A 15,293-nucleotide genomic window follows, 5' to 3' on the forward strand; every position below is an offset into this window, starting at 1 on the left:
TTCCTGGGCTTGTTAGACGGGACCTGACTCAGGTGCTCACGGGCGCCCTCCGGTGGCTTCTCTGGGGAAGACAGACTATGGGCTGAGGATGGGAGCCAGGGATGGGGAGGAGGGATTGAGCTGCTCCAGGTGGGCAATAATGATGCTGGACCAGGTGGAGGCAGAGGCTTGGCGGGGGTGGGGGGTGGGGCAATGGGCAGAGCTGGGGTAGATCTTAAACTGGTCAAACCCCAATGTTTGCAGGCTGAGCACCTGAAATGATGGAGTTTCCATTTCCTGTGGGAGGAGCCACTTTGGGAGGTAACATGAGGAATTCTCAGGACAGGCTAAGTTTGGGATGCCTCAGCAATATCTAAGTGGAGATGTCCAAACTGGACCCCGAGCCAAGAGCTCAGAGGAGGCCCCGGGCTGGAGTCAGGACAGTGGGCGTCATTGGGACATAGATGGGGTTCGAGCCCCAAGAGTGGATGAGACCGCCCGGGCGGGGGTGTGGGTGGGGCCGGAGGACTCAGCCCTGGACCCAGAGGCGGAGTCCCTGAGAATTTCCCAGGAGCAGGGTGGCTGGCCGGGTCAGAGGCTGCTGAGAGGGGGAGGGCGCAGACTGAGATGTGACCACCGTATATGGACACTGGGAGGTCACCTGTGGGCAAGGACGGTTCTGGGGACAGGAGGGGCGGTCCTAGTTGGTGCAGGTTTGAGAGAGCTGCAAGTCATGGAGTCAGGAAGGGCCGTGGGTGGTGGTGGTTCATGTTTTTAAGAAATTACAGCTTGAAGGGGGGAAAATGGCGGAGGGGGTGGTGGTGGGATGCATTGGGAGATTGGGATTGACATATATACACTAATATGTATAAAATAGATAACTAAAAAGAACCTGCTGTATAAAAAATAAATAAAATAAAATTCAAAAAAGAAAAGAAATTACAGCCTATCTATGCTGACGGGCAAAGAGGGAAAACTGGAGAAGGGAGAAAGGCTGAAGTGATGGCCAAGTTGGCGAGAGGGGCTGGGGGCCAGGGGATAAATGGGGGAGGGGGCCCGCAGCTAGCGCCCGAGGGTGACGCTGTGAGATAACAAGAGATCTGTTTGGTCTTCGTCCTGGTTCCTGGCTTGGAGCTCCCAGGACCGTGTAATTTCCTGAGTGATGGGGGAGAGGGGAGCCTCCTTTGTGGTTCATAATCAGCCCCTTTCCACCACGCCTGCGTGTATGCTAATGAGGGCAGGGGCGTGGCAGCTTCGGGATGGGGGCTGGTGGCCAGGGGAACTGACCCTGGGATTAGAGGGATGGAACTTTCAGCCCCAACCCTCAGGGAGAGGAGAGGGGCTGGGGACTGAGATTATTGCCAATGGCCAGTGATTTGCCAAATCATGCCCACGTGATGGAACCTCCATAAAAACCCTACAGGAAGGGGCTTGGAGAGCTTCCGAGCAGGTTAAAAGCATCCACCCCAAACTCCACGGGGACAGAAGCTCCTGTGTTTCCGACCCTTCAGACCTTGTGCCTCTTCATCTGGCTGTTCATTTGCCTCGTTTATGATAAACAGGTTAAGTAAAGTGCTTTCCTGATTCTGTGAGCCATTCTTCAAATGTGAAGAGGGGGTGGTGGGAACCCCAATTCATAACCAGTCAGAAGTATGGGAGGTCCAGACTTGGGACCTGCATCTGAAGTGGGGGCAGTCCTGCAGGACTGAACCCTGAACCTGGAGGGTCTGCACTGATTCAGGGTAGATAGTGTCAGAGAACTGAATTGAATTGCGGGACGCCCAGCTGACATCCATGGAGAAACAGAGAATTGCTTGGTGTGGAAAATGCGTCACATGTAAAATTAGGTTCTCTTGTTAACACCCATTTTATAGAGCGGTAAATGGGCTGCTTGAGACTGCATGAGGAGGCAGTAAGGGAGGTAGGTAGGTTGGGCCCAGACTCTTTGTCATACCACTAAACCCCTTCCCCTATGCCCCCAATAGGAGTAGGTGAGGATGAGGTTTGGAGAGGGCCAGGATGCAGGGCTGTTCCCCCTCAACCCCTTTGGGGGGGTCTGGCTGGGCAGATTTTACCCCTGGGAACTGATGTGAAACAGGACCACAGGCTCGTGTCGGTCACAGTGTCTGGGGCAGGGCAGATCCCAGAGCTGAGCTCTCCAAACGCCCTGGCCCCCCACACTTAGGATATGTTCCTTTAGAGCAGCCAACCCTCACCCCAGAGGCCCCCCAACACACTCTGACAGTCATCACTTGGCAAAAATAATTTAATAGTCCATTTGGGGAATGTCCTGGGACCTGCTTGTCCCTCCCTGAGCTCCAGCCCAGGCCACCCCACCCAGGGACCACCTGCCCACCCCAAGGACAGCTCTCTGACGCCCCCAGACCGTGCCCAGGCCCGACGGGGACGGGTTTGCCCATAGCACCTTTCCCTGCACCCCCCTCATTCCTAGAGAAGCTGGGCCACAGCACCCCAACCCCCCAGAGCACAGCCCTGTCCCCGGACCCCCTAGATACCCCTCCCACGCCAACACTGCAGCCCTGCACTCAGAGTGGCAGAGAAGAGACTTCAGCCTGGCCCCGGGGAGCCTGCAGTCCACCCAGGGGTTCAAGATGCGAAAGCGGCTGGGAGGCAGGGAAGCGAGATGCAATTCATTCCAACATGGTTTATGGGCAGAGTCCTCGAGGGAGACAGCTGGGCGCGGCCCTATGAGGGGGGTGGGTGCAGGTGCTCCAGCCCGTCTGCGTACTGGAAGGCCGACCCTGTCTCATACTCATACATGTCCAGGGCCACCTCGCAGCTCTCCCGCACCACGCGCTCGGGGTCTGCCGCGTGGGCCCGCAGGGCGTCCAGGCAGGCGGGCCGGGCGATGGCCCCTAGGGCCTCCGCGCACTCGTGCCGCACCATGGGGTTCTCGGCGGGTCGCGCCAGGGCCGCCGCCAGCTGGGGCACGGCCGCCTCGTGCTGCAGCTGGCCCAGGACATAGCCGATCTCGTGGCGGAAGAGGGCACTGCCGCACTGCAGGCCTGCAGGAGAGAGAGTTGCGGGCTGGGGGAGCCATCAGGACAGGAAGGGACCTGGGGCGGGGCAGCCTGGGGACAGAAGTGTCCAAGAGGGGTGGAAAGGGTTCCCGTCGAGGACACCCCGCCCTGGTGCTCAGCGCTGCCCAGAGGGAGGGCCCGGAGACACAGGGCAGGAGAAGCAACGAGGGGCCAGCCAGGCACTGGGAACTCCGCCCTCCCTCTGGCCGGACCGGGCGTGGCGTCCTCCTTCCCAGGCCCAGCGTCCCTCCCCGCCTCTCCCTGGACTTCTGTACTCTGCGTTGTCCTCACACCAGCCAGTGCTATTTGCAGGCATGTTGTGCATTTGTGCTTCTGGGTTGCTTCCCACACGACTCCACACACGATAGAGTCTTATCAGTGACACTGGGAGTCCCGGGCCTTTCACCCCACCACAGTCAGGCCACGCTTCTCCTGATGGGGACCCGCGGCCGGACCTGGGAGCTACCTGCCTGCAATCAGATGCCACTTTTCAGGCAGAGCTGGTTTGAAGCAGGCCCGCCAGACTGTGCGGCCCCTGCTCCGAGCATTATCCAGGACAAACCCACCACCCACCCACTCTGTGCTCCCACCCGGCATCCCCTGGGTCCTGGGTCATGGTGATGGCCGGACATCTCCTCTGCCAGACAGGAAGCTCCAGGAGGGCAGAGGGGGGCTCTGAGTGCTCTGTGGACCAGAAGCAGACCACCTCAGGCAATGGGGGGCGGTGCCAAGGGACCCCAGGATTCCCCAAGTCCCCCCCTCCTTTACAGGTGGGGGAACCACAGCCCCGCAGGCTTGCACGGGGCTCCCTGCAGAGCTGGGATGAAAATGACACAAGAAATGATGACAGGGCCTCTGGGGAATTCCCTGGTGGGCCAGCAGTTAAGACTCTGCGCTTCCAATGCAGGGGGCGCAGGTTCGATCCCTAGTCGGGGAACTAATATCCCGCATGCCTCGCGTGGCCAAAAAAATTTAAAAAACAGGGCCTCCGGGGATCAAATCCCAACTGCTGCTCGGACCACTGTGTGATCTTGGGCAAGTATCTGTGCCTCTCTGGGCCTAGGCTTCCTCCACAGAGAAGCAGGGGTAATAAGAGGAGTACCTGCCCCAGGATGCAAGTGCCCTGGGACGCTGGGCTGCCCCGTATGACAGATGTGGCCACTGGGCCTCCCCAAGGGGCCCCGACCCTGCCCCCCGGGGCCCCTCCTCACCCTCGGCCAGCGCCAGGGCAGCCTCCTCCCCGCCAGCATCACGCAGGGCGAACATGGCTCGGTATCGGTCGAAGAGCGGCCGGGCCTCATCCAGCAGCGCCACCCGCAGCCGCCCCACGTCGCGCTCCTCGGCGGATGGGGCCGGATCCACGGAAAGGTAGGGCCCCTGAGCCACCGGCTCCCCGCTGTGCTGCTGCAGCCACTCCAGCCGCCGGACGGCCAGCTGGCACGTCTCTGCCACCTGCAGGGACGGGCGTGGATGTGCCGGGCCCTCCCCCAGCCCCCAGGGCTCCCGGTTTAGCAGGGGTGGAGCCAACAGACACAGGACCAACTGATCTTTCCAGACTGGAGACAAACCAGCAGGGGCTGCTGTGACTAGAGAGTGACCAGGGGCAGAGGGCCAGGAGGGGCTCGCTTGAAGGTGACATCAGAACCAGTGAGAGAGGCGTCAGGTGGAATCAGCCAGTGCAAAGGCCCCAAGGCAGGACGTGCCGGACCCGTCAGGGAAGAGCCAACAACAGAGATGACCTGAGGTGGCCGGGCCAGACTACTTGGGGCCTGCGGGCTTGGGATTTTGTCCTAAAGGTGATGACAAACCGTGAGTGGGGCAGTGGTCCTCTCTCGGCATCCCTGGGCCGGGTGGCTACCCTGGCAACCAGGCACAGGGTCTGAGGCCGCTTCCTGGGCCCGAAGCACGGAGGGGGGTGGGGGAGGGGCTGCGTTACCTCGATGACAGGGTCGGTGGAGTACTGCTTCAGGATCTCCAGCACCTCTGGGTCCCCAATGGCTCCCAGGGCCTCCCCTGAGAATGGGGCAGAGGGCTCATGTTGATTGGCTGGGAAACACCCTGAAAGCCTCGGCGGGTGGAGAGGCGCTAACCAGCACCAACGCCTCCTCCGTGATGCCCCTCCCCATCGCTCTGCCTGTATCCTGCGGGCCGCTCCAGCCACTGAGGTTTGGAGCTGGAGCTGGTCCAGCCCTGAAGCTGTGCCAGTTAGAGTCCCTTCCCCAGAAATCAGGCTTTGCTGGAACCAGACTCAGACCCCGCCCCGGCCCACACTCCCAGAGCTCACAGCCTAGAGGGGAGACACAGACAAGCGTGTCATTACAACTTGGGGACACGGGTGGCAAGGAGCCAAGAACAGTTGGCTGAGTCGAGCCCATCAAGGAGAGCCCTGAAAACCTGGTGGAGGTTTTTAAGTTGTACTGTGGGCAAGGAGGGTCAGCAGACCAGCACCATCCTGCCTCAGGGCCTTTGCAAAGGCCGTGCCCGCTACCTGGAGCACCTTTCCCCAGACATCTACCTAGATAACTCCCTTACTCCACTTAGGTCTTTTAATTGGTAACCACCAATTAAAAATGGCAACACCGGGGCTTCCCTGGTGGCGCAGTGGTTGAGAGTCCGCCTGCCGGTGCAGGGGACACGGGTTCGTGCCCCGGTCTGGGACGATCCCACATGCCGCGGAGCGGCTGGGCCCGTGAGCCATGGCCGCTGAGCCTGCGCGTCCGGAGCCTGTGCTCCGCAACGGGAGAGGCCACAACAGTGAGAGGCCCGCATACCGCAAAAAAAAAAAAAAAAAAAAAAAATGGCAACACCGGACTTCCCTTGTGGTCCAGTGGTTAAGACTCTGTGTGTCAAATGCAGGAGGTACGGGTTTGATCCCTAGTCGGGGAACTGGGATCCCACATGCCCCGTGGCGAGGCCAAAAAAAAAAAAGGCAACACCTCCAGCACCCCCATCCCGCCCATGGCTTTATTTTCCTCCTTAGCACTTACATAAGTGTTTCCACCATAACATGATTGGGTGTTCTACAAAATCACACACTCAAACTAACAGCGCTTATGGGACAAGAGAGGTTTGGGGTCAAACATTCCCTGTAAGGAGAGCTCCAACAGCATCAGCGATTGGGATCTTGAGCGGTCCCCAGGGCAGCCTGGCATAGCTGGAGATCATCATGGGGAATATTAAAAAGGCCCCAAAACAATCAAATGGAGACAATTCCCCCTGCTGGCTATGAGCTCACTGGATACATCAATACAAACACAGCCCCGGCTGCACAGACCCGCCAAGGATGTTTCTAGTCCAACTTGTTTGCCGTCGGAGTCCCTTGTGAGAACAGGGCCTGGCCCACAGCAGGCAGTCCATAAATACGTCCGGTGAACGAACTGAATGAGTGACCTCAGGGGTTGACCATCCATGGCCACCATCCAGAGACACCATATGTCTTTGTATGAACGAAGAATGGTTTTTCCATTTTTAAATCGTTTTTGAAAAATCAAAAGGGGACTTCCCTGGTGGTGCAGTGGTTAAGAATCTGCCTACCAATGCAGGGGACAAGGTTCGATCCCTGGTCTGGGAAGATCCCACATGCCACAGAGCAACTAAGCCCGTGAGCCGTTTAAAAAGAAAAAAAAAGAAGAAAGAAAAAATTCAAAAGGATCACATTTTATGACGCGTAAAAGTGATGTGAGATTCAAATCTCAGGGCCCATAAAGTTGGACTGGCTGGCGGCCACACGCCCATCTGTTGACTGGGGTTCAGGGTGGCTCTTATGCTGCAGCGGCAGAGTTGAGACCAGGGACAGAGATCGTGGGAGGATGCTTATCGCCCACCCCTTCCAGAGCCAGCCTGGTATAGCCCGCACCCTCACCGCCGCTCACCTGCCTCGTGGCGCACCATGGGCTCCTGGCGGGTGTCACGAAGCACGTCCACCAGCACGGGGATGGCCCGTGAGTCCTGCATCTGACCCAGGCAGTAGGCCAGCTCATGCTTGAGCAGGGCCGAGTCGTCGCTGAAGGCCCGGCTGATCCAGGAGATGGCTGCTGGACCCCCGAGCCCGCGCAGTGTGAACAACGCCCGGAAGCGGGCCTGCAGGGGCTTCTGGGGGTCCACCAGCATCTGCCCCAACCCCTCCAACTCCTGCTCCGTCACCATGGTGCTGCCGCTGGGCTTGGGCTAAACAAGGGGACTCGTGGGCTCGAGAACCTGCAGCAGAAAAACAAGAGGCCAGGTGAGAGACACCCTTCACCGCTCGCTGACTTGTGCGTTTCAGCGTTAGGACCTCGGGGGTGGGGGTGGTTTCCTAACTGCTGACCAGCCTGGCCATCTGGGTTCAAAGCCTGGCTCCGACCCTGCCTACTTGCTGTGTGGCCTTCCCTAAGGTACTTTCCCTCTCTGAGCCTCTGGCCTATACAAGAAGTTCCCTACATACAAACGAGTTCCCGTTCTGAGAGCATTTCTGTAAGTCCAATTTGTTCATAAGTCCAACAAAGTTAGCCTAGGTACCCAACAAACATAATCGGCTATAGAGTACTGTAATAGGTTTATAATACTTTTCACACAGATAATACACACACACACAAAAACCAAAAGAATAAAGGACATTGAGAAGTTTCCCTGTCTCCTCCATCATTTTTCCACGCTTCTTTGGTATTATCGCAGATTTCACATGTCCATGATCTTGTCCTTCTTCTTTAGAATTGTTCTGATGGCTGAACGATTCATGTTACAAGAACGAGTGACGTCTACCATCTTTTCGCCTGGCCCCAGTCTCTCAATTATTATCACTTTTGTTTCCAGCGTTATTGGTTGGCGGTTCTTAGCAGTACCAGCTACATCACCGCTGCTTTTACGCTTGCTTCCGGACATCCTGGGCTTGAAATAAAGATACCGTACTACTGTACTCTATACAGTACTGTACAGTAAAGTACACAAAAGCACAACCACTTGTAGAGCCAGGCTCCCGAGTCAAGCTCTAAACCACAAACGCCATGTTGAATAGATGGATTAAGATTCAAGGACACAGCTGAGGCTGGGCTCCATCCTCCAGACCAATGACATGCTCCGTGAACCTGACAAGCAGGCTGTAGCTCCCAGAGGCGTAAGTAGGGTTGAGCAGGCATAATGGGGGAAGTGCAGCTGCCTGCGCACAGGTGACCATCAAAGGAGGTGACATGCAAAAGGGTGAAGCCAGGGGTGAGCAAGCTGGCAAGGCATTATGGACCATGGAGACCCAACTCCTTCTTCTACACAGATGAGCTGTGACCTGTCTGGGGTCACACAGCAAGTCAAGTGCTGACAGCGCCCAGGACTCATGAATCCCGGTCTGTGCAGGGCCTCCCTCAAGACACAAAGGAGAGACACACACTATTTTGTTCACTGTTGTAACCCCAAGGCCCAGCACAGTGTCTGTCGCTATGGCAGCAGGCACTCAATAAGTATTGTTGAATGAATTGGGCACCCACTGCCTGCCAGGCACGGTACTGAGTGGTTTATACACAGTATAAATCTGTATCATCTGTAAAATAGGCGTAAAGGGCACATGGACATCACAGAGTTGCTGTGAATGGAATGATGCTCATAGAGCACTTAGTACCCACTGCTGGTACTTAGTAGGCACTTGATAAGCCAGAGCTGGTAATAAATATTTCCACAGGGAGGGCCTTCCCTGGTGGCGCAGTGGTTAAGAATCCACCTACCAATGCAGGGGACACGGGTTCGAGCCGTGGTCCGGGAAGATCCCACATGACGCGGAGCAACTAAGTCCGTGCGCCATAACTACTGAGCCCGCTCTCTAGAGTTCGCGGAACACAACTACTGAGCCCGCGTGCCACAACTACTGAAGCCCACGCGCCTAGAACCTGTTCTCCTCAACAAGAGAAGCCACCGCAGTGAGAAGCCTGCACACCGCGACGAAGAGCAGCCCCCGCTCGCCGCAACTAAAGGAAGCCTGCGCGCAGCAACGAAGACCCAACGCAGCCAAAAATAAATAAATTTATTTTTAAAAAAATCTCCACAGGGAGCCCAACACCCACCTCTATACTCAGGAGGACAAGTAAGGGGGTACATCTGGAAGCCCGCTACCCATATATTAGGCCCATTTTTCAGTGGGAAGGGGGACAGGGGTATGGACATGGGGTTGAGGGGATCAGCCCCCAACCAAGGCAGAATCTGGGAATCCGCCCCCTTGAGGATTTTCTAAACCAAGAATTCCCAAGAAAAGGATCCCCGATAGGGCTTCCCTGGTGGCGCAGTGGTTGAGAGTCCGCCTGCCGATGCAGGGGACACGGGTTCGTGCCCCGGTCCGGGAAGATCCCACGTACCGCGGAGCGGCTGGGCCCGTGAGCCATGGCCGCTGAGCCTGCGCGTCCGGAGCCTGTGCTCCGCAACGGGAGAGGCCACAACAGTGAGAGGCCCGCGTACCGCAAAAAAAAAAAAAAAGATCTCCGATAACTAGACGCGCCCCTCAGAGAGGGGTCGCCCCGACACGGCAAACCTCGGGGCTGCCGGCAGGATCCCCCAGCGACGACCAGCTCCCCAACGCTCCTTGGAAGAGACTCCCAGGAACTGGGTGTCTCTTCCTCTGTTTATGTGGATCCCCCAGTACTGGATCCTTCACAGGTTGGTTCTCCCAGAACCCCAAGAAAGGGGTTGCCCAACATGGGACCCCCGCCCCACGTGCTGACTCTTTAGTGAAGAGATCCCGGGAGACCGAGTGTCCAGAATTCATGGGGAAGAGCTGCCGGGACCTGTCAGAAGGAAGCCCTTCGATCCCCCCAGCCAAAGAATCCCAGAGCCGGGACCCCCAACGAGGCGTCCTCCACGTTTCCCCCGCCGCCGGAACGCCCCAGCGAGCTCCCGGATCAGAGGACCTACCGGACCGGCCTGCTCCCGCCACTGCCAGCACCCGCGACGCTCCTACAGCGCTGTGGGGGCCGCCATCTTGCCGCCCACGTGACAGAGCCGGACGGTACCAACGCAGCACCGAGGGGGAAATGTAGTCAAAGGCTCCGCAGCGTGAGGAGGCCCGGAAGGGCAAGTTAGCACCGGTGCCATAGCTCACAATCACACATCAGGCGGAGTCTATGGCATTCCTCAGGGAAAGGGAAGGGCAACTTCCATCCTTTCCCTGTAAGAGATTTTCTCCGGCCTCCCCAGCCGGTACGACGAGTGGAAATGGTTTGTGCCGATTCAGCCCGGAGGTGGGGTCGCCTAGCGATACAGCATGCGTAGTGTCTCTGGGGCGCGGTAAGTTTCAGGGGCGCGGCCAATGGACTCGCGTGGCTAGACGCGGGATTGGTAGGGATGAAAACAAGGACTTGATCCAGTCGTTCATTTATTCATTCATTTAACACATAGTTTATGGGCGCTGAGAACAAGACGGCCTGCAGCCCTTACCCTTATCAACCTCGCAGTCTGGTTGTCTGAAGGAGACAAACAGTAATAGGATAAGTAAAAATACATATTAGGTGGTGACAGGCTAAGGAGGAAACAATAATCACGTTGGTGCGTGTATGGGGTGGGCGGTTTTACGAAGGACTTGGCTTTACTCTGACAAAATGAGAAACCACTGGAGTGTCGTAATCAGGAAAATGGCATACTCTGACTGTTAACAGGATCATTCAGGCTGGTGAGTAGAAAACAGGAGGGACGGTGAAGGGAGAGAGAAGTATTCAGATTCTGGATTAATTCTGAAGGTGGAGCAAACAGGATTTGTGGCTGGATTGGACATGGCATTTGGAAGAAAGAGTTATGTTAAGGCTAAGTACAAGCTTTTTGACACGTAGGAAGGATGGAGCAACCATGAACCATTAGCCTCCCCATCCTAGACATCCAGGGTCCTGTTAACTCTGCCTCTGAAATAGAGTCGGAATTCAGGTACTTTGCTCATCTACCGCCCCCATGAAGGTCCAAGCCACCACTGGCTGCCACCAGCCAGAGAAAAGAGAGCTTGTAAGTGATTGTGTTAAAAGAATATAGCGGGGGCTTCCCTGGTGGCGCAGTGGTTGAGAGTCCACCTGCCGATGCAGGGGACATGTGTTCATGCCCCGGTCCGGGAAGATCCCACATGCCGCGGAGCGGCTGGGCACGTGAGCCATGGCCGCTGGGCCTGCGCGTCCGGAGCCTGTGCTCCGCAGCGGGAGAGGAAAAAAAAAAAAAAAGAATATAGCGGTTCCTCAAAGAGTTAAACATAGAACAACCATATGATCCAGCAATTCCACTCCTAGTTACACCCAAGAGAAATGAAAGCAGGGACTCAGATAATTGTGCATCCATGTTCATCAAAGCATTATTCACAGTGGCCTCAGGCCCTGGTAACCTCTATTATATTTTCTGTCTCTGATTTTGACTACTCTAGGAAGCTTAGAAAGTGGGATCAAACAATATTTGTCCTTTTGTGTCTGGCTTATTTCAACTGAGCATAGTTATCCTCAGGGTTCATCCATGTTGTCGCGTGAATCACAATTTCCTTCCTTTTTAATTTCCTTCCTATTGCATGAATGGACCACATTTTGTTTATCTGTTCATCCCTCAATGGACATTTGGATTGTCTCCACCTTTTGGCTATTGTAAATAATGCTGCTCTGAACATTGGTGTACAAGTACATTTTGATTCCCTATTTTCGAATCTTTTGGGCATATACCCAGGAGTGGAATTTCCGGATCATATGGTAGTTCTATGTTTAACTTTTTGAGGAACTGCTGAACTTTGTCCACAGCAGCTGCACCATTTTACATTCCCAGCAGCAACATTCAAGGATTCCAATTCCTCCACATTCTCACCAGCACTTGTTATTTTCTGTTTTGATAGTAGCCATCCTAATGGATGTGAAGTGTGTGACTTATCTGGAGATGCATAAAAAGTGAGATATATTGATGGATGGATAAATACATAATAAGGCAAATATAGTAAAATGTTCATTGGAGAAGGTGGACGGTGGGCATATGACAGTCCACTGTAAAATTCTTTCAACTTTTCTGTACATCTGAAAGTTTCCTCAATAAACTGTTGGAAAAATAGGTGGCAGGGAAAAGGAGGGCTACTTCTATTCTCAGTGTTTAAACATTTCAAAGTTAAACATTTGAAAAGTGTCTTAACTTTTTAAAATGCGGAACCTTCGAGTCTGCAAATCCATTTTGAGGAATTTCGCTGACACTAGTGTAAAGAAAAGTGAAAAAAGAAGTATTCATTGCAACATTATTTAAAATGGCAAAAAAGGGCTTCCCTGGTGGCGCAGTGGTTAAGAACCTGCCTGCCAATGCAGGGGACATGGGTTTGAGACCTACAAAAGGATGGGAAGATCTACCCACGTTGTATGAAAAGTGGTCCAAGATGTACTTCCAAAAAGTGAAGAGAGCAAGGCACAGCATCAATAATGTGATCTCATTTACATAAATGGATTTAGATATGTAAATTACATATGGGTAAAATTTTTGAAAAATGGCCAACAATTTACCCAGAGTACTTACTTTAAATCTTATACCTCCCTGTGCTGCTTGAATTCTTTTTACTGTACTATTTTATTTTGACATTTGTTAGGGATGTGACGGCAGCCCCTTCAGGGTGAGCTGGCAGCCTTCACAAGGTGGTCACTTTGATCAGGAGACAGAATTTGCCTGACTACTCAGGGTCCTGTTCTCAGCCATCTCCTGCTTTCTGGGTCAGGCAAGAAGCATAAGGGGGTGAATCAAACATAACGGGGGCCTGGGGCACCCAGGCTCCTTCTATGGGTGGCTGCCACCCCTCTCCAGCCAGTCATTGCCCTTTGTGGCCAGATGTTCCTTTTTTTTTTTTTTAAATTTTAAATCTTTATTTATGTTTTGGTCACACCACGTGGCATGTGGGATCCTAGTTACCTGACCAGGGATTGAACCCGAGCTCCCTGCATTGGGAGCATGGAGTCCCAACCACTGGACCACCAGGGAAGTTCCCTAGATGTTCTATTTTTAAGGGAAGCCGGGCAGCAGTTGATTTTACATGCAATCTCCCCTTTAAAACATGAGGGCGATTGATGAAAAGCATCAACATGCCACGCACAGCAAAGAAGTCACTTGGATAGGCCAACTGCTGGTTTAAACATTCAGTTATTCATCTTGCAAATATCTATTATCTGCTATGTGGCAGGCGCTGTCCTGGAACAGAGGGCAGAAAACGAACAGACCGTCTCTGGCCTCATGGAGCCGACATCCCGATTATTGTTACTTTTCTTTTCTTTTTTTAAATTTTATTGGGGTATAGTTGGTTTACAATGTCAGTTTCAGGTGTTCAGCATAGAGGTTCAGTTATACATACACCTATTTCCATTCTTTTTTAGGTTCTTTTCTCATATAGGTTATCACAGAATATTGAGTAGAGGGACTTCCCTGGTGGTCCAGTGGTTAAGACTCCACGCTCCCAATGCAGGGGGCCCGGGTTCGACACCTGGTCGGGGAATAGATCCCGCATGCTGCAACTAAAGATCCCACGGGCCGTAACTAAGACCCGGCACAGCCTAAATAAATAAATAATAAAATAAATAAATATTTTTGTGAAGTATATTGAGTAGGTCCTTGATGGTTATCTATCTTATACATAGTAGTGTGTTACTTTTCTATTGTCTTCCTGTGTGTTGGAAAGCTGACCCCAGAGAACTGGCTTTACAGTGGACCTGCCTGGCTCACAGGGCCACCATCTGGACCACGTTTGGTGGCTCAGACTAATGTCCACACAGGACTACCCTGGGCGCTGTGTTGACTCTGGAAGGCTTCAGGGCAGTGTGCCCGGTGTGATCGGGCCCAAGGATGCTCTGGGAGTGACTGGAGATAGACGCAGGGGTGCAGGAAGCAGATATGGGAAGCCACACCCAAAAGCCGGGCCTGTGTATGTCCGAGAACTTGGAATCTTGAACCTTCAGGCTTGCGGGGAACTGATAGCAAGAGAGCAGTCTGTGCCGAGCCCAAAACACCACCCACCTTCGGTTCTGAGGCTCTGCTGCTTTTTTTTTTTTTAATTCAAGTATACTTGAATTATAATGTTGTGTTAGTTTCAGGTGAACAGCAAAGTGATTTGGTTATACATATACATCTATGTGTATGTATCTATATTATTTTTTTCAGTTATGCATATATATTCTTTTTCAGATTCTTTTCCATTATAGGTTATTACAAGATAGTGAATATAGTTCCCTGTGCTATACAGTAGGTCCTTGTTTTTTATCTATTTTATTTATAGGTTCATTTGTGCCATATTTTAGATGCCACATATAAGTGATATAATATGGTATTTGTCTTTCTCTTTCTGACTTACTTCACTTGGTATGAGAATCTCTAGTTGCAACCATGTTGCTGCAAATGGCATTATTTCATTCATTCTTTTTTATGGCTGAGTAGTATTCCATTGTATGTCTGTACCACATCTTTATCCATTCAGCTGTTGATGGGTTGTTATAAACAAAAGTCCATTGGAGAAAACTGGGGGTTCAGACTGTAGTTTAAGTTATTTCCACGTTTTGGCTATCGTGAACAGTGTTGCTATGAACATAGGAGTGCATGTATCTTTTTGAATTATAGTTTTACCCAGGTATTCCCAGGAGTGGGATTGCTGGGTCACATGGTGATTCTATTTTTAGTTTTCTGAGTAACCTCCATACTGTTTTCCATAGGAGCTGTACCAACAACTTACATTCCCACCAACTATGTAGGAGGGAAAGGTTTTTAAAGACAGGGTAAGGGAGAGGGTTTGTGGGGTGTGTGATCAGCTCATGGACATTCTTCTGATTGGTTGATGGTGAGGTAACTGGGAGTCAACATCATCAGCCTTCTGATTCCAACTGGTGTGGGGTCTACGTGCTTGTGGGCATCATGCAGTTAACTTCTTGCACCTGGTGGGGGTTTCAATATCTGCAAAACAGCTCAAAGGACATGGCTCAGAATATCATGTATAGCCCTTGAGGACGAACTAAAAGTCCTTGACTTTGTTTAATGGCTAAAATATTATTATTTTGTCTTGCTTGACTGTTTTCCTTCCTTTCTGCATTTTCTCACTTCTGATAAAATTTACTATTTTGAACTTGGGGAAGACCTAGAAGGCTAAAGTTCTTCTACAGACAAGAGGCAGGCAGAGACTTCCTTGGTGGTCCAGTGGTTAAGAATCTGCCTTCCAATGCAGGGGGCGTGGGTTCGATCCCTGGTCGGGGAACTAAGATCCCACATGCCACGGGGCAACTAAGCCTGCATGCCACAACTAGAGAGCCCACGCACCACAACTAGAGAGAAGCCTGCACACTGCAACTGGAGAAGCCC

General features: G+C 53.0%; 1 protein-coding gene across 1 annotated transcript; it reads right to left on the reverse strand.

Moving 5' to 3' along the window:
* Positions 1-2,229: 2,229 nt before the first annotated feature.
* DOHH (deoxyhypusine hydroxylase) lies at positions 2,230-10,176 on the reverse strand. The gene is made up of 5 exons (XM_060145631.1): positions 9,888-10,176; positions 6,893-7,217; positions 4,957-5,033; positions 4,232-4,472; positions 2,230-3,005 (listed from the first exon to the last, which is right to left on the reverse strand). Exons 2-5 carry the CDS (start codon positions 7,164-7,166, stop codon positions 2,686-2,688), a joined length of 912 nt encoding a protein of 303 aa, XP_060001614.1. The 5' UTR covers positions 7,167-7,217; positions 9,888-10,176; the 3' UTR covers positions 2,230-2,685.
* Between the last annotated feature and the right edge of the window lie 5,117 nt (positions 10,177-15,293).

The sequence above is a fragment of the Lagenorhynchus albirostris genome, chromosome 3 (assembly GCF_949774975.1).
Source record: "Lagenorhynchus albirostris chromosome 3, mLagAlb1.1, whole genome shotgun sequence".
Taxonomy (NCBI): domain Eukaryota; kingdom Metazoa; phylum Chordata; class Mammalia; order Artiodactyla; family Delphinidae; genus Lagenorhynchus; species Lagenorhynchus albirostris.